This window comes from Balaenoptera ricei, chromosome 4, assembly GCF_028023285.1.
Source record: "Balaenoptera ricei isolate mBalRic1 chromosome 4, mBalRic1.hap2, whole genome shotgun sequence".
Classification (NCBI taxonomy): domain Eukaryota; kingdom Metazoa; phylum Chordata; class Mammalia; order Artiodactyla; family Balaenopteridae; genus Balaenoptera; species Balaenoptera ricei.
Window position 1 is genome coordinate 6,010,773 of NC_082642.1, and position 22,212 is coordinate 6,032,984.

The 22,212-nt window shown below is 37.6% G+C and overlaps 1 protein-coding gene across 15 annotated transcripts in view; it reads right to left on the minus strand.

Moving 5' to 3' along the window:
* MBNL1 (muscleblind like splicing regulator 1) overlaps positions 1–22,212 on the minus strand; it is a 176,251-nt gene that overhangs the window by 47,177 nt on the left and 106,862 nt on the right. Inside the window, exon 1 of one of the 15 annotated variants that reach the window (XM_059920097.1) lies at positions 7,221–7,866. The exons of the other annotated variants lie outside the window; for them this stretch is intronic. Coding sequence (XP_059776080.1) covers positions 7,221–7,229 — 9 coding nt within the window. The 5' untranslated portion in view covers positions 7,230–7,866. Of the gene's footprint in view, positions 1–7,220; positions 7,867–22,212 lie in introns of those variants that run through there. 15 annotated transcript variants of the gene reach the window in all.

A 22,212-nucleotide genomic window follows, 5' to 3' on the forward strand; every position in this document is an offset into this window, starting at 1 on the left:
ATTTCCTCACATAGCCTTTCCTTGGTGCATGCACGCAGAGAGAGAGAGCTCGCTGGTGCCTCTTATAAAGACACCAATTCTGTCAGATCAGGACCCTAACCTTAACTACTTTAACCTTAATTATTTCCTTAGAGGCCCCCATCTCCAAATATAGCCACACTGAAGACAGGACTTCAACATACCAATTTTACGGGGACACACACATTCAGTCAGTAAAAGGGGCACACATAATTTAAAAACTGCTAACCTAAAGTTTTTTGTAAGTAGCTTTAAATATTTTCATTCTTACATTTAAATGGTAGGATTCTTTATTCTGGGAATTTCCTCAAACATAAGATAATGGATTTGTACTATAAAACCTGGCTCTAAAGGAGTGCGTGGTTGACCAGTTATTCCTTCCAATTTTGCCAAATTCTAATAGCTGCAGCTTCCAAAAGCTTTCAAAATATGAATATGTGAGGTTCAGTATTTGTTTGCTTTGGTTTTAAATAAAATTATTTTATTTAAAATAAAAACAAAGACTGTGGTATATCAAAGACTAAATAATTAAACTCCAAAATCATATCAATAGCTCCATTCACTTGTAAACTAGAATACTGAAGAAACTGACTTTTTTTTAAGGGCAAGCAACATTTTCTTGATTTTATTTCCCTACAGAAAGTCTTTTCAGGAAAACTAAAAGTTAGACACATACCCCCTCCTTTGAAAAAGAAGCTATTGAGAAAGATAAATTAAGTAGCCAGAGAACCCAGAAAAACAAAGATTTCTGACTGCCAACTGGAATTCTGGTGGACCCATTGCATAGTGTAGTTTTTAGTCATATGTAAATGGATACATGTGTACGTATGTAATTATGCATACACACACACATATATGTTCACCCCAATTGTATACCTATTTCTAAGATCAGCGTATGCACTACAAACTCAGACTTTGCTTTTGTTGCAAATTTAAGAAACTTAAGATATATGACTAAAATTTTTATTTCATCCTTTATTTGAAAAAACACGTGAGGACTTTTAGGAACCTATAGAATAAAACCTAAAGGGACGCTGTACTATCATTTAGTAGAAATTCCTAAAGTAGTCAAAACAGATATCTTCATTTTTTTTCTTAGAAAGTCTCCAGGGGGATTTCACTGGTTTGATGTTATTGTTTGTTTGTTTTGTTTTGTCTTACAAATAGTATTCTATAGTATATCGCAAATGAGATGACGCTTGAACAATGCAGTGGGCCGGGATGGGGGGTTGGTTGTTAGGGACACAAACCCTCACGCAGTTGAAAATCCAAATCTAATCATATGGTCGGCCCTCGTTATGGGAAGTTCAACATCTGTAGTTCAAGCAACCTCAGAGAGTGTGGCATTGTTGCAGTATTTATTGAAAAAAATCCGCATATAAGTGGGCCCACACAGTTCAAACCCATGTTGTTCAAGGGTCAACTGTAGTATATACATTGTTAATAAGTCAAAACTATCAATTTACTATTTTTAAATAGTATGGTATACTACATAGTAAATAGATAGTATTGACATATTAACAGGAATTTTGCTCTTTTTTTTAAAATTTGAGCTACATTTTTTGTTTGTTTGTTTTAATTTGGCTACGTTGGGTCTTAGTTGCGGCAGGCGGGCTCTCTAGCTGCAGCATGCGGGCTTAGTTGCCCTGTGGCATGTGGGATCTTAGTACCCCAACCTGAGATTGAACCCATGTTCCCTGCATTGGAAGGTGGGTTCTTGACAACCGGACCACCAGGGAAGTCCCTATTCATTTTTTATTCTCAAATATTATGACTCTTTAAGCCAGATTATAAGTGCACCCTTGTACTTATTTCAGAGTTTTACCATCTAAAAAGGCTAGAAAATACTCTTTAAAACAAACACAATTTCTGTTTTAATTTCCTCATTGGACTTTCAGGTAACACCAGGAACAAATGCTTAGCATCCCCATAGAACATGGAGAAAGGAGTCATTTCTCCTCTTATTTTGCTGGGCAATTTATCTCTAGTCTCCTAAACTTAACATGAAGTAAATATAGCAACATTAATCAATATTTAAAGCTTAACTTTCTAGGTGTAAATTGCTATTTCTTCATCCAATCAACATAAAGACAAATGCTTGGAACTCAGATCAACATAAGACCTGGGAGAATTTTCTCCTACCAGTAAGAGAAAAAAGAAGCAGAAATTTATAAATGTATTTTCACTGAAATATTCCCTATTTCTTTATTTTATTTTACTACAGATCTGAAGTGTTTTCAAATGAAATGCAATATAATGCAAATTTTGATTTTTTTCCTTTTCCTGATCCCATAAAAAGTTCATCTTTACATATAAACTGTGGCTTAACAACTATTGAGACTGCCAGGAAAAGAAAGAAAAGTACTAACACACATACACATCCATACACACAATCTATTGAGTTTAAATTTGTAATTTTACCATGGCCTGAAAGGATATAAAAGAACGTAACAGACACTGTTTCATGGGCATTAAACTTTTTCTCATCCGGTCTAATCTGATTTTAGGGAAGCGATTCTTGGTTAGACTTTTCTAGCTATTTAAAGAGGCCTCTGCAGTATTCAAATGTTCTAGGCACTATTTTATAGAACATTCCTAAGTTTGATGACGATGATTCTTGGACATGAAAACCAACAGTGACATTTACAAGACTCCAAAATATCCTCAATGCTGACGCAATATCAACGCACTCTAACTCAAACATCGGGATACTATGACTTTTTTCCCAGAGAATTTAGGAGCTTTAATTGCACAACTCCCATTAATCATCTTGAAAATGGCATAACTGAAACTCTACACGTCTAGATAAGTATTACGTAATGCATGAGAGTCGGGTTAGCTGCTGCTGAGGAGGTGGAGAAAGGGAAAAAGGCAACAAATCACACACACATTCTTGTTACAAAAATACCACTCCTTTCTCCAGCAGCTTTTGTCTGTGAGAGATCAGATATACATACAACTGTGACAGCAACAGTTATATCAGCACACAATTTTAGCTGATAGTCATCTGAAGAAATCTTAGCCTCCTCAGAGAGGGCCCACAGGGATCTTATATTTAGAGCTGCTTTTGATGGGATGCTGTAAGAAGAAACGGTCTCACTTTTTCCTTCTACTCCTGGCCTCCTCTATGCCACAGAATCCCACAAAAGTGTGTAGCCATCTATGAAGCGCTATAAAGGGTTTAGCTGGCACCTATGGTCTGCCACTATTCCAGTCTTCCTGGGCTCCAAAGATGGGCCTGGCCAGCATCCCTAAGCCAAACCAGAGTCTCCATGACCTTGTGAAAGCCCAGTGACATTTGGTAGGTGCCAGTATCATTAAACAGTCCAACATTTGTTGGCTGCTTTTTTATAGCATCATAAAATTGGAAATGCCAGATCACTATGTTTCTATTATTTTTTAAAACTGCTTCATTATTTTTTCGGTACAGCAACTGTCAGACTTCTAAACTGTTTGGAGCAGAAACACTTCTGAAGTTTTATGGTATCCAAATCAGACAGTCTTCAATCTTGGCTAATAATTAAAAAGCCCTAACATTTACATAATAAAATTTAGAGCTCTATTTGTAGCGCATGCCTTTCAATTGAGAAATACAAAATGTTTTACAGATAGTACCCAATTCATCCTCGTACCATTATTAGGTGGATTACAGCATGACTGTCTATATTATATTTCTAGGGCTTTCCTGAAGGTAAAAAGGAGGTAAACTTCTTAAGTCAAAAGTACATAATTTTTTCCTTAACAATCTCTTGGAAGACTTGTTTAAGCAGTTCTTTATAGAACTATTCTAGCTCTTAGTGCATTGATAAAGCAAAAGCTCTCCATCTTTAAATACCTCTCCAAAGGAGAAGGAAAGGGGTCCTCACCCAAGGACACATAACTGAACCCAGACAGCCCAACTACGAAGTTGGTACTCTTCGCCATTACGCTAGAGGTAACGGTAACCATTACACCATCACTTGATCATTGTTACATGTGCGTGCTTTTCTAATCATTGCTCACACTAAACACAGAAGACTTTATCCAGAATAGGTCAGAACCAAATGGATGCTTCAACCCCCTTGAGTTCTGCAAAGGAAAAGATGTTTCACAATATAAGCAACTAATTTTGGAGAAGATTAATCCACATAGTATTTCCAAAGTGCAATGAAAAAAATTAGATTCTCTTATAACTTCCAGTTTCTCTGTCATTCTTTTTTTTCCCCCTCAGCAGGACCTGTACTATAGGATCAACAGCAGAAAAGAAAATAATTGAACACCATAAAGTTAAATTTCTGCTTCACATTATCCATTTCAACAAGAGCCCTAGTGAGTCAAGAGGGTCTTGGACTATCTATGGATTACACTGACCTGGCCTCTGTGATTTAGATAGATCACAAGTAAAGAAAAGGTGATTTGGTATAGAAAAAGAGAATACATTATATATATTAAAAATAAAAAACAAAATTAGACAATACAGAGAGGCTTTAAGGGGCAAGTCTTTCATTCAGCAACAGAAAAGAAAGTAATGGAAATCAAAGAGGTAAAACATTTTGGTGATGTCAGCTCAAGAATAATAACAGCATTGCTTTGTATTTATATGAAGCATTTGCTATATTTATACCTTCTAGATCCTACACATGCCTACAAATATACGAAAGTAAACCCTGTTTTTACATCTCTAAAATAACATTTATTATTGGTTATGATAAACCTTTAAGTATAATATTATGCAATGTTTTCAAAGTCCCATTTCAATATTTCCCTTGTAAATCTCCCATCAAAACCCACTAGATGGGGTAGTGTATATTATGCACATGATTGGTGCTTAAATAGTTCTCTAAACTATAACAGATGTCCAAAATTTTGGCTATCAGTTTTATATAGAAATTATTAAATTACACTGCTCTCTAATCTTTTAGAGACATCCCTGACTTTGCCAAATAACAAAGACCCTTCCTTTTCCCCAATTTTTCATTCCAAGTCCTCCGTAAATCTCTGAGATTCCCTAACTGAAGACACACATTGTCACTAGCTTCCTGACCTCACAGATTCTGCCTCAAGTTCAGCCATTAAACGCTACTGCTTCACGTAAACAATGACAGAGCACAAGGCAGAGGGGAGGTGACAAAGGTCCGCACTACCGCTGACCACTGTCTCCTTCAGGAAGATCAACTTTGTACTTGAACAAAATGTGCTCAATGCCACTGGCACTGTCCCCGCAGGGAAAGCACTCCCCTCCCCCCCCCCCCCCCCCCCCCGTCCCCATGACAATTTGCTAAAATTGTGCACGGTCATCAGCTCTCGCAGACTTCAGGCTGCAGCCAGGAGAAAGACAATTGGCTCCCGGGCCCAGAACACGTCTCTATTGGATGCTGACTGCAGCAGCATAGGCGGTAGGGTGAAAAACAATCTCTTGAAGTAAAAAAAAAAAAAACAGCATCACAACACAGGTTATCTGAGCCTGTCTCCTCCTCTGCCCCCACCCCCATCCCCAGGGACTTCCACTGGCTTTCTCAGGCAGGTTCCCAAACATCTAAAGGAGTAACCGTCAACAGAAGTTACTTGAAAATTATCTCTGGGAATAAAACAGGAAAGTCTCCCAATTTTGAGAAAGAGTTCATGTATTTCTACTACCCTTGAATAGCTTTCTGGAAAATGATCCACTTTAACAATAAACAAATAAATAAAAAGAGATGCCTATGGACTATAGAACTCTTTCAAAACACCTATATGATGAGTCTCTTAAGGCAGAAGGGTACTGAAGTCGTGACTTAAACAGAGGCATTTGAAAAGCTTAATCGTTACAAGGTGTTCTGTTCTAAACAGCAATCAGAAGCTGCGGAGATATTCTTAAGTGTTTACTTAAGATGAAAAGTATGGAGATGTTGGGCCTCACAGGAACCTCAGCCATGGCAACACTTTTATAATAAGTCAGAATGCGAACGTAAGAGGGAAAAGCACAGGCGGCTGTCACGTGGTGTTTTTCTCCTGCTATCACATCAAAAACATTTAGGCTGAAAGCCCGGATCTGCTCAACACCGGGCTTGGGTGTATTAAGTGAGTAAAGCAACGTATCTGTGAATTTTACACTCTCTACCTCTGGCTAAAGCAGGTGGCTGTTAGTAGACATAGCTGTTTCATGTTCCTTGGCACTCTGCACATGCCTTCCTCCCAGCAGTGCCACAGGGCTTTACTGCACACTAATGCCTTGTCTTCCTCCCATGCTGATGGCCTCCAGAAGGAGGCTGTGCCTCAAACTTCTGCCCACAGTGCAGCCCAGGCCAATAAACCTAATAAACATTTGCCAAGTGAGTGAGTCCTGACTTTATTTCAGAATAGAAAATATTCTGTCCAGAGAAAGAGAAATATAGTATGACATCACTTATAGGTGGAAGCTAAAAAAAAAAAATGATACAAATGAACTTATTTACAAAACAGAAACAGACTCACAGACTTAGAGAACAAACTTATGGTTACCGGGGGAAGGGTGGTGGGGGAGGGATAGACTGGGAGTTGGGGATTGACATGTACACACTGCTATATTTAAAATAGATTGGGCTCCCCTGGTGGCACAGTGGTTAAGAATCCGCCTGCCAATGCAGGGGACACGGGTTTGAGCCCTGGTCTGGGAAGATCCCACATGCCGCGGAGCAACTAAGCCCGTGAGCCACAACTACTGAGCCTGTGAGCCACAACTACTGAAGCCCGTGTGCCTAGAGCCCATGCTCCTCAACAAGAGAAGCCACCGCAATGAGAAGCCCGCACACCACAATGAAGAGCAGCCCCCGCTTGCCACAACTAGAGAAAGCCCGCGTGCAGCAACGAAGACCCAACACAGCCAAATAAATGAATAAATAAATTTATTTTTAAAATTTAAAATAAATAAATAAAATAGATAACCAACAAGGACCTACTATATGGCACAGGGAACTCTGTTCACTATTACGTAACAACCTAAATGGGAAAAGAATTTGAAAAAGAATAGATACATGTATATGTATAACTGAATCACTTCGCTGTACACCTGAAACTAACACATTGTTAATCAACTATACTCCAATATAAAAAGTTAAAAGATAAATAAACTTACAATAAAAAAACCTTCAGACGCAAAAAAGAAAAAAAAGAAATTAACACATTATAAATCAACTATACTGCCATTAAAAAATAAATTATACTAAAAAAAATTCTGTCCAATAAAGTAGTTCTCAAAAACATACCTTGTGCATCTTCACCCAGACCTCTGTCAACTCACACACTCTGGCCCCATTTTCTCTCAATTCAATTGTATTTTCCTTCTCTTCCCATTTGCTCCATTTTCAGGTAACTTCTTACTACCATCATCCAACCACAACTTTGCACTCCGACCCAAATAAGCAATATGGCCACTTGCTGGGTTTCTCTGTGCCTTGAGCGTGTAACCTTCTCTTCTACAGGTCTTGGTGATCTTCACACAGGAACTGTCCCAGGACTTGACATAAAAAAAGCAACAGAGCCCCAGCTCAATGGTGACGACATGAACTGGTATCACAGAGTTGTTTGTTCCAATGCTAACTCTGATATTTATTAGCAGTGAGACTGGGTTAATTACTCAACCTCGCTCAACTTCAACTTCCTCTTCTATAAAACTGGAGGTAAGAATACCATCCTAGGGATGGAGTGACTGTTAGGGGAGAGCATGAATAATGGCCCTTGATTATGCTCTGGTACTCAGGGGACGGAGAGCCCTGGGTCCCTCTCACTGTCCTAGCACATTCTTCACATCCCTGGAACCTTGCAACCCCTGCTTCCTCTCGCACAGTCCCACGTCTCTGGTCACGCTTGAAAGCGTTCCTACTCCTTTTCCTTCAGCCTCTGTTTTGACAGAGTCCTTCAGTTCACGGTCAAGTTAGAATCTCTTTTAATGAACTAACTCCCACTAAGCCTCTAGTGGCCAAGGATGGCAAATTTCCAGTCCAGGGGAAAAAACACTTCTCCAGGAGCCGGGGAGCCCTGGCTTCACTACAGCTCTTTCAGCCACTAGCTTTGTGGCATCATACAGGTGCTCACCTCCTAGCCCAAACAGTGCCTTCATTTGTGAAACTGCAGCCAAGGAACGCAACTCCTGAGTGGCTGTGAGAAAGCTTTCCCAGTGCCCAAAGGCCGAATCAACTAACGCTCATTTCTCTGACCATAAGGAAACTGGGCATCTGTATTTTAAAACGGGTTGATAATAAAGAGGAATCATTTTCCTAGGTTAAATTTGATGATGAGAGGTGACCCTTTTCAAGTGTCACTTTCCTTGGATATTTCCTCTTTCCCTTTCCCTCCCTTCCTCCTCTTTACTTTCCTTGTCAGGTAGGATAAACTCACAGTGGTGAATTCAGCACCAGTCAAACTGTATTACAGGTAATTTTTACAAGTCTGTCTATCCCTCGAGATTAAGAACTTGTTAAAAACAGGACAAACTCTAACTTAGCAACCTAAGTATTTTCAGTTAATGTTTGTAGAATGAATAAGCAATTTAGGAGACAGGAGGGCATTTCTGGGGTCCCAGCTATCACACCACTGAGACACCACTGTAAGGTTTAAGCCAGTGGTCCTTAATCATGGCTGTACATTATAAATTAAAAATTCCTATACCCAGCCTCCATCCCCAGAAATTCTGCTTTAATTGATTTTGGCTGGGTCCCAGGAAAGCTCTCAGACAATTCTAATGACTGCTACTCTGAGGACCATTGGTTAGTCTGTATATACTAATGCACATTCTCATTTACACATCAGTCACAGCCCTTTCCACAGTTCTTTTAAACCCAGTGTTTGCCAGTGACTTCAAGATAACCACTCACGTTATCTGTCAGTTAACTGATACTTGTGTTTCTAAACGGTCGCCTCACAGCTCCTTTCCTAGACAGTGGGAGAAAGGGCACTCAGGGCAAGGGCGGGCACAAAAAGAGCCACTGCCTTTTGTTCCCTTGGGCATGTCATCTTGGGCACACACGCAGGCAAAAGAGAAAGCAGAATGGAACAACGATTCATTGTCTCCTCATCTAACCCAAAAAACAAGCTAGAAGATAGGAAATGAATGGATGAGGCAAACAAGTAAAATAAAATAGGCGGTCTTGCCTTCAATATGCTTTATGCCAAGTCTTAGTATCTTCTAGAATAACTCATTTATACATTTATCCACCATTTATCTACTTGGTGAGACTACATGTGAGACTGCTCACATTCTGAGTGCTGCAGGGCCGCGGAGACACAAAATGAACCGGACACGTAGTCTGCAAAGGGGAATAAGGCATGCACAGAAACAGCTAGAATATACGGATAGAAGACAAAAAGGGTCATAAGGTCAAAAAGACATTCCAGGGCTTCCCTGGTGGCGCAGTGGCTGAGAGTCTGCCTGCCAATGCAGGGGACACGGGTTCGAGCCCTGGTCTGGGAAGATCCCACATGCCGCGGAGCAACTAGACCCGTGAGCCACAACTACTGAGCCTGCGCATCTGGAGCCTGTGCTCCGCAACAAGAGAGGCCGCGATAGTGAGAGGCCCGCGCACCGCGATGAAGAGTGGCCCCCGCTCGCCACAACTAGAGAAAGCCCTCGCACAGAAACGAAGACCCAACACAGCCAAAATAAATAAATAAATAAAATAAATTAATTAATAAAGAAAAAAAAAAAGGATGTGACCTAATTATTTAAAAAAAAAAAAAAAGACATTCCACTTAGAAAAATCAGATAATAGCTTTGAAGAAGAGGTAGAATTTATACATGAGCAGTTAGAAAAGATATCCAGGTAGAGGAAATAACCTAATTTGAAGCATCAGTGACAAGTAATAAATCTGTAATAAGAGTAGTGGGAAATAAAGTTTGCAAAGTATGCTGAGTCTAGCTTGGGGACAGTTTTAAAAACTGAGTTAAAGATTGTCTACTTTCTTCTGTAGGCCAGGGAGAGCCACTGAAGGGAACCAGGGATGACAATAGCAAAGCCGTCATTTCATGAATTCATCAGACAGGAGCACAAGGGGGCTGGACATGGCTGACAGCCTGGGGAGGAGAGACCAATTAAGTAATTATTTTAATAGTCCAGGCAAGAGCTAACACAGACCTGACCATTCTCCACATCATTATCCCATCTTTTTCACAATCTCCCACTCCACCCCTATTCTAATGCACACTCACATACTCATTCTCTCTCCCTTTTCCTTTCTCTCTCTCTCCCCAGCCATACTAAACTAAACTACATTCAACCCCGTGTACAAGACATTATTACTTTGTCCATGTAGATCCAGTTCTTCAAATACTTCGCCTGTCCCCCATCTTTTTTGTTTGGCCTGGCTAATTTCCAGTCAGTCTCCAGCTAAAAGTTGCCACCTCCAGGAAGTTTTCTTTAAACTTCAAGCCTTTGTTTAATGCTCTGTTAGTTGGTCCCAGAGCATTCATTACACTTTATCATAATTGCTTGGCAGTTGCCTATTTCTTTCACTAGACCAGGAATGAGGCTTGAAAACCACGACTGTTTATTTTCCAGTTGTATTCTCAAAACAAGAACATCTAGAATAGTGTCAGGCTCATAATAGGTATTTACTCATTGAATGAGCAAATAAATAGTCTTATAAAGCAGAATGTATATTGAATAATATACATATAATACATGTATACTAGACATGTAATATACACACATATATTAACTGTATGTCTAACTTCTAAAACACAGCTAGAACAGGGCTTTTTCAAAACCTACTAATGTTTTGAAAATGTACTTAATTGATTATCTGCCACATTAAGCTTGATTATTTTCCAATTTCTTGCTACTTAATAACAAATTTCTGGTTCAGTCATTAGTCTGTTGTTCTATGTTTCATTGTTTCCTTAATACCAAGATAAAAACTGGCCTCCACACTACAGTCAAATCAGAAAATAGTAAATAGTAACTGTAATCTGGATACTCAGATTAGAAAATGTTACTTAGAAGTGTCAATACGGTAGGCAGCTTGGCAAAAATTCTGAGGCATTGCTCAAGGGATATACCGATAAAATGAAACTAAAAATGTTTTGGGTTTTTTTTCCCTGTTGTAATAGTTCTTGTTAGAATAGCAAGAAAAGTGGCTGATAATCAAATGGACTGATTATGCAAACAAAAAGTAACTCCTTTTAAAACCAGTATTCCATGTTATAAACTGCCAGGGTTTTGCTAAAGCATACTGGCTTACGTGGGGCAGGGGGCAGGTGCCCCAGGTTCCGCAGGAGTGCATGGGTGAGATTACCAGAGCACATGTAACACACAGCAAGAAAAGATTTACAATGTATTAGTCAACGAGTTTATTTTAGGGAAAGATTAAACGGAGAACCATGTAAGGACCAAGAAATACTTTAAATAGATTCAAGTAAAAGTTTACAAATTATCAATCGCCTTATTATTTACACTTAAAACGTGTTATCAATCATTTGAGTCTGAGCAGTCCTCAGAATACCAATGTTCTTATCTCCCAGATTTTCTGAAGTGAGGGAACTTTCAGATGACATCATCCGTTTTTAACAGCACACATATAGTCCTGCCAACTCACTACTTACTGTGGATTTGCTTTCTGTCATTTCTCCTTTTGTTTTTTCCAATAATATACTCAAAAATATGCTACACCCCCTGTGTTTTTCTTTAATATATGTCTATGGGTCCACTATGTAAAAACATCTGTCAGTTCACCACAGGCCATTTCTTATACCTCACTTTTCATAAATAAAACACTTTGCTCACACAAATGAACAGACAGTTCATTAAATAAACGGGTAATCCCCAAACTTTCTATTGAGAATTTTAACCTATGTCTTTCTTTTATCTGATTACCTATCGAAAAAGAAAAGAAAAAACACAGTGAGGCCGACCATAAATCATAACATAGGGTAAATTTTAGAAAATAGATAATCAATATATGAAGTGTCCTGTGACACCAAGTGCAGAGGAAAAAAAGACCGGGAGTGAAGCGCTTTCTGGAGCATTTTCAATCAACCTCACAATGACCATATGAGTCACTGGCATTAACTCCATTAGGCTGATGGGGAAATTAAGGCCCACAGAGGTTTAATGACTTGCCCAAGATCACAGAAGTAGCAAATAAAGTTTAAATCTAAAATCGAGGTCTGATATTAAGTCTGAGGATTATGTCCTCTATAGCGCAGCTGGCTTCTCAGGAATCCAAAAGGCCAGGAGGTTCTACTAGGTAAAACGGCAGCAAGTAACGCCACACAGGTGGGAACTTCAGGCTGTTCAAAGGACAAGAGATAAGCCAACCTGGCTGGAATGAGGGCTTCGTTCAGGAGACGTAAATTCCGAGAGTTAAGGCGAAGTAAGTGGAAGTAACTAAATACCTGGTTAAGAAATCTAAATATAAGCAAAGAAAACCCATCCATTGAGTGCCTTTGCTGAGACCAACTTGAATTTCAGGAAGACACTGCATAGTGAAAACGGCCCAAGTCATAAGGATGTAGAAAGACTGCACTCATTAAGTTCAAGTGGAATGACCGTCTGGTTATATTGTTCCTAACAATATAAGACAAAACAGTTGCACTAAACTGTTTAAGTGGGTTAGCATGTCAAGCTAGCACACAAATGTCCTCTGTGAAATGTATTACATACCAAAATGGCAGAGAAGAGAAACTAGACTTAAAATGATAATCAGGACTATTATTTGATATTTGAGTTTATGAAGAAATGAAAATGTACCTAGTCACTCTATTAACCCTGAAGAAATAAGATGCTTGCTTTGCAATCTTAGATTTATAAAAATAAAAATATTTCTCACAAAATAAAAACTACTTATCCATCTCTTTTTTAAAAAATTATGAACAGCACTGGTCATACCTGCAATTACGTTGCTTATTCATGTGTTTCCTTACTGACTGACAGGCTGCACTAGGGACCTAAGATCCATGAAGGCAGGGCTTGTTTCCCAGAGCTTGGAGTGAGTCACAGAGTGTGGAATAAAGGAAAGAATAGATCTCACGTAATCCTCCCCACAGTTCTATGATGGGAGTACTGCAATCTCCACCCCCATGACCTGGTGAGGATCAGCGATCCTGTGAAATTAAATAATTTGCACAAAGTCACAGAACAATTAAAGCGACAGAGACTCATCTGCCTGATTCACATGTACGGTATAAACAAATTTGGCAGGCTATGTTTAGAACTAAGACAATATCAAGTTGAAATTCAAATAGTCAGTGTTTAAAATGTAGCAATGAAAAAAAAACAATTTCCCGAGGACTCTTTTCATGGTATATAAGTGCAGTCAGACATACTTCTTATAGCTGTCACCACAGTACACATTTAGTTATACTATGGATTTCACACAAATTGATATGACATTTTGCAAATCATAAACAAAGTTGTCTATGTCACCCTTTGGGAAAAAAACTCAATTTTGCTCCAAAGTATTTGTGTTGCCACTACAAAGGTCTCAGTGGTTCTCACTTGGGAGAAAATTGTGAAGAAAATCTAGCTGATAATCTTGTTTTTAAAAGCTGTAGGTTCATCCTGGAAAACCATGTAGGATGAACTGAATGTCAGTGATAAAAATAGACTCATACTAAATTGGTTACTCTCAATAACTGTTAGAAAAGCTCTATAAATTAGACACCATTTTTCAGTAAAATTCTTAGAAAAAAATTATTTAAAATACTTTCATACTTCCTACTAAAAGTGATAATATCCATGAGGACTGAGAAATGACTCTTTTGAGAAAACAGTTTCTACAAAGAACTGGTGAACTATATATAATATTCAAATCCACTTAGCCAACTACTGCACATACATAGGAAAGAGGAAACTGTACCCACAATTTTGCTAATAACCTATTTTTTATATCTACCTATTAATAAACATATATTGGGTGTCTATTAGCTTATCATTATGCTGGATGATACAGGATAGAAAAAGAAAGATAAAATGTAACTCTAATTAGTAAAGAGAGTCAGATGCAGGAGACATGAGTGGAAGCTGACTTCATGGGAAACATCCTCAAGATGAGGTATGAATAAAGGTGGACTAAAATGGTCGAAGGACATTCTCTCAGCCCTGACAGGATTCATGCACCACCCTCCCATTCATTCTCTAGACAAGGTAAGTCAGTGGCTTTCTTACCTACTAGTTCACTAGGGTTCCAGAGACTTCTGGCTCATTGCTGCCATTTTGTGGTGGTTAAATCTCAGAAAGTGAAAGGGCTGGACTTATCATGCCCATTAAAGTACTCTGGATTGCTTCCATGTCTTGGTTATTGTAAGTAGCGTTGCTCTGAACATTGGGGTACAACATACACGTCCATCGACAGATGAATGGTAAAGAAGATGTGGTATATATATAGGATATATATATACACAAGCATACATACACAATAGACTATTACTCAGCCATAAAAATGAATGAAATAATGCCATTTGAGCAACATGGATGGACCTAGAGATTATCATGCTAAGTGAAGTAACTCAGAAAGAGAAAGACAAATATCATACGACATCACTTATATGTGGAATCTAAAAAAAAAAAAATGATACAAATGAACTTATTTACAAAACATAAATAGACTCACAGAGATAGAAAACAAACTTATGGTTACCAAAGGGGGAAGGGGGGAGGGATAATTTAGGAATCTGGGATTAACAGATACACCTATCTACTATATAGAAAATAGATAAACAACAAGGAACTACTGTGTAGCACAGGGAACTATTCTCAATATCTTGTAATGACCTATAACGGAAAATAATCTGAAAAAGAATATATATAACTGAATCACTTTGCTGTACACCTGAAACATTGTAAATCAACTATACTTTAATTAAAAAAAGAAAAATAAGGGAAGGGGAAACAAACAAAAAAAAGCACTCTGGAACCTGGGATCAGTTTTGGATATCAAAAAATCCTCTAGGATAGATTCTAGCCGCAAGATAATTTGTGATTCTAACCTACATAACAGATTTAAAAGCCATGCAGTGGCCATGAGCCCCTTCTATGTGAATTCTAGTGGGAATGCAATGTTGCCACTTTCTAGGATCTCAGAGCTATACAGGCACACATGGAGAAGGGATTTGAGGGAGGGATGACATAAGACAGGGAGACAGACCAGTAAGTGTTAGGAGGGAAGGATAGGGATGTTTATGTGTAGGAGTTCTGTTACCCTCCTATGGCATCTAGGCAAGAGATGTGGACCCCTTTTAGGAGGCACCTCAAAGAGATACGACAGAACCACTCTAGAAACTTAGGATCTCAGGCAATAAATTATATACTGCATTAACATGCTGGAAAATTCAACAGACCATCTGCATAGGCATGTTTCCTGTTAAAAACAGAAAAAAGGGGCTTTGGGATTTTCTACTCAGATGAATTCTCAGGAATATTTTTACATCTTTTATGAAGTTTCCCTTACATTACTGCAAAAAATGAGAGTAGCTACCTTTCAAAAGAACGTGACGGTATTGGCAGAGCACTGAAATATTCTGAATGGCTACTTTTATAATGTATGCTCTTTCTTCGTGTGTATCTTTCCCACCCTGAGATTATGGCTCACCCAGTTAAGGCTATTACATAATTGTGACAAAAATAGAAAGGGATTAGTTAAGAAGAAATGCTAAAGAAGACATATATTATTCAAAAATTAAAGATTAACACTTTGAATGTTTTGTACTTCTTGTTGCTACTTAACAAATGCAGAAATTCTGGGGCAGTTGTTTATTCAAAGAGGCAGAAGTAGGAAAAGTATGCCGATTTTCAAAAGCATTCCATTCATTTTTTGAGTTTTGAAATGGCACATGAAATGTAAATATGTACGAAAGGCTCAATTTGTTGAACTCTGTTCCCATTAACACCACTGCAATGGGTTTCATATCAATTTTAGTTCCCAGAAAGATGCTCTGAAGTTTTTAATAGAAGCATTATGTAGCAATAAGAAGTGGACTACATATTAACATGTATACAATATTACCCAAGTACTAAAAAAAAAATAAGGCCCATCTTTAGGGACCTCTTGTTGATATTTCTGTTTATATTGCATTATATGAAGAAAAAAGAAGTCTTTATGCCAGTACTTGCTAGTTATAAATCTCAACTGCCTCTCCATAATGTAAATTTCTTTTTCCAAAAATGACAAGACTGAATGATGTTCCCTGTATTTGTAACCCATGCTCAATAGAAGAAACTCTTAAAAACTCTGCAATACATTCAGATGATAGAAGCTAAGGGAGTGCCAATACTTTATTAGCAATTCCTTGAAAACTCAGCCTTTCCCCCCAGAGTAGAATTGGAAAGCATTCATAAGAATGTTTAAAATGGGCTTCCCTGTGAGTTGGGGTGGGAAGAGGACAGACACACAGATACGGCATGCCTGAGGCAATTGTATGTTACTTCTCACTGCTACCAATTAGGACGTCAGCACTTCGCTGATCAAATCTGATTTTTCATTTCTGATGTATACTCTGTTTTTCATCTTGAATTATGCTAAGGTGTTCGGTATAGGAAGTAGCACTGCGATAATGCCCGTTATATGTTTAGCAGAACGCTGCACAAACAAAACCATGGCAGGCAGGAGCTAGATGCACCGAGGGTAAGGAAGCATGCAAAATTAAGCCCCCAAATATGGTCAGCTTTCCTCCCCAAAGTCTTCTGGAGCTTTAAGAAGCATTTTGGTTCCCCATGTGATTTTCAGGCAAGTTGCCTGAACCAAGTTTTCAGATGCAAATGACAAGGTCAAAAGAAGGAAGGTTTACAGGTATGAGGAGCTGGAAGAAGAAATGGAAATGTGGGAAGAAGGTCAGGAATTTGAAGGGTAATGTCAGAAATCTGTGAAGGGAAGCTTAAGCAGTTATATAACACATCTGCTCCTAGCTGTGAAGACTTCACACTTCAAACTTGGGATCGTCATTATCCAGTCTAGGAAAGGTTTAAATTTCTCCAAGTAAGTTCACCTTTATGTGTAATATTATGCTGTGAAGTTCCTTTAAAACTGATAAAGGAGACAGTGTTTAAAGGTGGGAGCTCCAAAAGGGAGAGGATATCTGTATGTGTATGGCTGATTCATTTTGTTATGCAGTGGAGGCTAACACAACATTGTAAAGCAACCATACTCCAGTACAAATTAATTAAAAAAAAAAAAAAAAAAGTGGGAGCTCAAAAAGCAAAAAGATACATTCAGGTTGAAATCCCAACCCTGCTACTTACCAGCCCTATGACCTTGTGTGTACAGTTTCTCATCAATAAAATGGGAATAACTATACTATCTACCTGATAATGTGATTTAAGAGAATTCAAATGAAAATTTATGTAAAGCCAATACCTAGCACCTAGAAAACACCAGTAGAGTGTAGTTGTTTTTCTTATTATAAGTTTATCTTGATTTGTTAGATGAAAGTTTTCTAGTCTCTCTCTACTCTGAGTTCATTTTGAAGGCCTAGGTTCATTGTTCTGGTAAGTAGGGCCTTTCTACAAAGGTCTGTGCCACTCCAGACTGCAGGACAAGGGCATTCTTGCCTGTGCCCTGTGACCCCCTCTCAGAATCAAGTATCCTAGTATTAATATTCCTGCTACCTGGGTGTGCTTCTCCACTACAAGAAAGCAGGCATGGCATTTTATTTCCAAAAACTTGATCTCAGACTAAATCACCCTTTCTGTGTTTGTGTGTGTGTAGAAAGAGAGTTACATATACGAGGGAGATGAATATACATACATACATATAGATATGAATATACATACATATATATGGGGTATGTGTATATACAGAGAGATCTATATACATACATATATAAAGGGCATATATGGAGATAAATCCCCATTCAAGATCTATGGAATACTTCATGTGAACTTGGCAGGATTAAATAAAAGTAAATTAGGCTCTAAACCAGAAAAGGTTCATTATTAATCTTTATTAACAATATCCACATTCATCTTCTCCAGTAATTCAGATATTACTCCACCACAACCTCACCTTCCTTCCTTGCCCTTATTTTAGAGCATGATTCATGTAATAAAGATTTCTTTCAGTTAGTGAGTTAATTTACCTGTATACCTGTGTAATAATTTACATGTACATTATCAGATATGCTTAGTGGATACCTACGAAATACCGTCAATGAAGTTTCTGCATTTCCAGCTCTAACTTTCAACTGCTAGGTCCCTGAACCAGAATCATTGGCCTTTTTCCAGAAAATTCTGTGCCTCCTTCTGTCCTACCATTTCCCCATAGTGTATCTAGTCATACACCTTCAAAGTCATAAACCCTGGACTGAATGCAGGTAGGCAGACAAAAGAACTGAGCCGCAAATCGGGAGCACCCACGACCAACACAGATGCTCTTAGTATAGGAATTGAGGGTAGAACGGAGATAGAAGAAGAATATTCCTCCACTCAATTATGAGATTGGGACTTCTAGAATTATAAAAGCTGAAGATCTGAAAATGATAACGAATCTTTGTTACATTTTTTCCACTTTTAAAATTCTATTTGTACAGCCCTGATATGAAAAGACCCTTAATATTTTAAAGCTCGACTACTGTGTCCTCTAGACCTTTGTAAATTCCCAAACATAGAAATGCCCCATTTCATCAGAGCCCCTGTTTATGTGAAGTCAGCAAGGACATACTGAGGCAGGTGGCCGACTCGGTGTCCTCTCCAGCTGAGGTACCAAGCCCACTTAAAGCACGTGACTTGCATTTCCTCCCAAGAACCAACACAATCAATTACATGTCATGAATCTTTGGGATTGTTCCCAAATATTCAAACACTGCAAGAATATATAGGGTCTAGTGAAATCCAGTTGGCCCATAAAACAGTGTTCCAGGGCCTGTGGCTCAAAGAACAGAGCATCGTACAGGGAGCTGTAGACCACCTAATTTCTGTTTTTACTTTTTACTCTTCTTGTTCATTTATGGAATGGACTTGGTAAGCTGATTTATCACTCTATATAAGTTAATAATACCCTTTTTATCACTTTTCTTAGGCTACTGGAGACAAATGAGATACAGTCAAATCTATCTACAAAGCATGTATGTGTGGTGTGTGCGTGTGTGTATATATATATATGTATACACACACGCACACACCACACATATAGACACATAGCAAATATATATAATTTGTTTTCTATATAAATGTAATTATAAAATTATGAGAATCATATCTGCTCAGGAAACATACATGTATTAGAAGGGTAGACTGGCACTTTAGCAAGGTAAGTTTGAACTATTCAGAAATAAATGCGTTCTGTGACTTCTGATGAAAAAGAACAAAGTCATCTGTTAACCAAAAATGCAATGACAACAATTTTAAGAGACAAAGATGGTATATGAGAAAGGAACACTTTCACAGAAAATCTGCAATAGTGGAGAATAATTAAAAAGAGTGACTAAACATATTTTAGTTCTTGACTACATGAAATCACAGCTTTGAAGGAGGAAATATACAGTATCATTTACTCTTTTCACATTTTAATTTTTAGAAGACAAATTTAATATTGCAAGTCTTCAATGTAGACAATTTCTTTCTTTCCAAGGATCTGCTTTGTTAGCTTTCGTTTAATAACAGTTTTCACATTCAATACCAACTGCATTACTGTCTTGTGCTTGGTGCAGGGTTATGCTACTGCAGTGGTATAAAAATAGCAAAGGCAAAAAAAAAAAAAAAATACACAGCAGACTGGAATAGCTTAAAAATTGAAGCTTTTGGATAAAGCTCTCTGAAATAATTATAATAGATACAGCACCTGATCCTTTGCTATAAAATAGATCTTCCTTCATTATATAATATTAAAATTACTTAGGGATTCATATTTCTTTCTCTCTAGACCTATAAACTATTAAAGTTATACTGGGTCTCAGAAGAGTTCAAAATCCAAGCTGCATTGGCCTGCTGTGTCTGTTTACTTAATCTATTTTTATAACACTGCAGTAGCCAAATCCAACTTACCAAATACCTGCTTCAAAAGTGTGCACCACACTGATTCAAGAGATAAAATTTATGAGACGCTAGCTGCAAACTATGTTTATTTCTAATAAATCAATCTACTCTATACTATTAAATTCAAGGCCGTAAGGAACCATAGATACACTGCTTTAGAAGTCTGAAACATGGCCCAAAAGGATTTAAATTTTTTTTCAAACTCTGTTTGTTCGGCCAGGTAAGATAGTTGCCTACTTCACCTGTGTGAAATAACACAAGTCGCTATTCTTAGTTTGCAAATCTGAGTGTCTGTACCAATCCTCGGCAGGTTTTTTGACACCTAACTGGGTGTTGGGATAGATGTATCATCTCTACGGCAACCTACTACACAAGTATATTTAATAAAATAAATCCTCGACCTTGAACATCTTTCATGCCAAAGAACAATGCCAAATCTAACTTTTACTCTGTGAAGCATTTCTAACAATTCAATGTACCCAAGAAAAATAAGCTTGAGAGTACTGACAGAATGGGATTTGCCAATTAAAAGTTGTTGCCATAGAAACAGGCTTTAATATGTTCTATGAAAAAAAATGAACATGTTATGCTTTCTCTTGAGTCATTTACATTTGAACATAAAATGTGAAAAACACAATTACAGAGAAGGGTGTAGCTCCCTAAGGGAGCACCAAACGTATTCTCTTGTTCGTGAAAAAATAAAAGTTCCTTTTCTTAACCAAAAATGAACACACACTCTGTTTTCTTGAATTTTTCGTAGGTTATTTGACTAATATATCACTTCAGTGTGCGGGGTGATTTTTTTTCTAGAACTGTGCCTTTTTTTTTTTTTCCAAAGTACTCTACTAGATTTATATTTTCTGAAAGTCTTCAAACACTGTGCTCTTTGAAAAATAACTTTAAAAATATCTTTTGAACTACTCAAGGGGAAGATCATTACAAAGGATCCTTTGACATTCTAAAGACTCTAAATACCACATGCTAAAAAGTATTTTAAGTACATCATTGAATGTTCCTGACTGTTTACGCAAGGGATTAATATGGGTTAGACTCTAGCCAGATGACCAAAACCAGCCACAGGATATAAAATACTGAGCTACTCTATCACTTTTATTACTGTTTTACTAACATAGCCCATGACAAGAATTCAGGACATAGTGCTATTAGTGTTCAGGTGGTGACCCACAAGATAAATATTAATGTTTTGTAGAAATTCTATCATGCAGTTCCCAGACTGTACCGATTTCAGTACCACTCTAAAAAGCGAATGACACATTTAAAATTTGTTTTTTGAAAGGATCAATCTATTATGATGTGACTTGATTCATTATATATAAAAGGAAATCATCCTATGACTGATGAAAATTTTAAAGTATATATACCTTCAACAGTTGAGGGTAGAATGATCTACTACGTGGAAAAGACACTGAATAGAATACTTAATTAATACATTAATGTTGTGTACCATTGATTATCCAGAATTAGTATGATCAGATACCATTGAAGTCGATGAAGATTTTAATCTAGTATACTTAAGATGACAGAAAGTAGTTGTTAAGAAAGAGGAGGATATTTTAATTATAGAAGACCTGAACTGAAACATTAAAAAGTACATGAGAGTACCAATCCTCTACATTCCCTTCTTCCTCCCCTGTGGGCATTCTCTCTGCCCTCAAAGAGGACTAGAGAGCACCTTGCTTATTTAAGGCAACAATGGCTCTTAAAGAACTTAACTTAAAAAAGGTCTAAATACAAGAAGGAGATATATTCTCAAAAAAAAGCATATATATAAAAATATCTTACATTTTTTAAAAACCTTAAGCTATTTGTCTTTCAAACTGCAACAAAGATGCAAATCACATCTCAAAACTTAGTATTGTTACCAAATAGAGTTCTCTTCTGTGATTTCTACTAGAGATGTGCAACCTCTCTTGCATTACCTAAAAAGTATAAATAATCCTGAAAATTACAGCATCGTTATTTGATCTTCCTTTCAGGCCTGAAGAGTAAATAATAATTATCCAAACAAGTTCTATGAGAACATGCCCACTAAAGAATTAAATCTGCCAGATAAACAACTGGCCAACTGTGGACAACAGCTTATCTTAATGGTACAAAGTTTGGAATTATAAACTCCCGACAGCATTGGTTTATACAATTAGACATTTCCAAAGCAACACAAAAGAATGTCTGTTTGATCAAGCAAGAATGTCCTTTGCAGATTTAGATTTCAAGTTTCAAAATCAAAAGTTGGAAAGCAAACATCATAACTAACTCCACACCTGCCAGCGAACGTTGC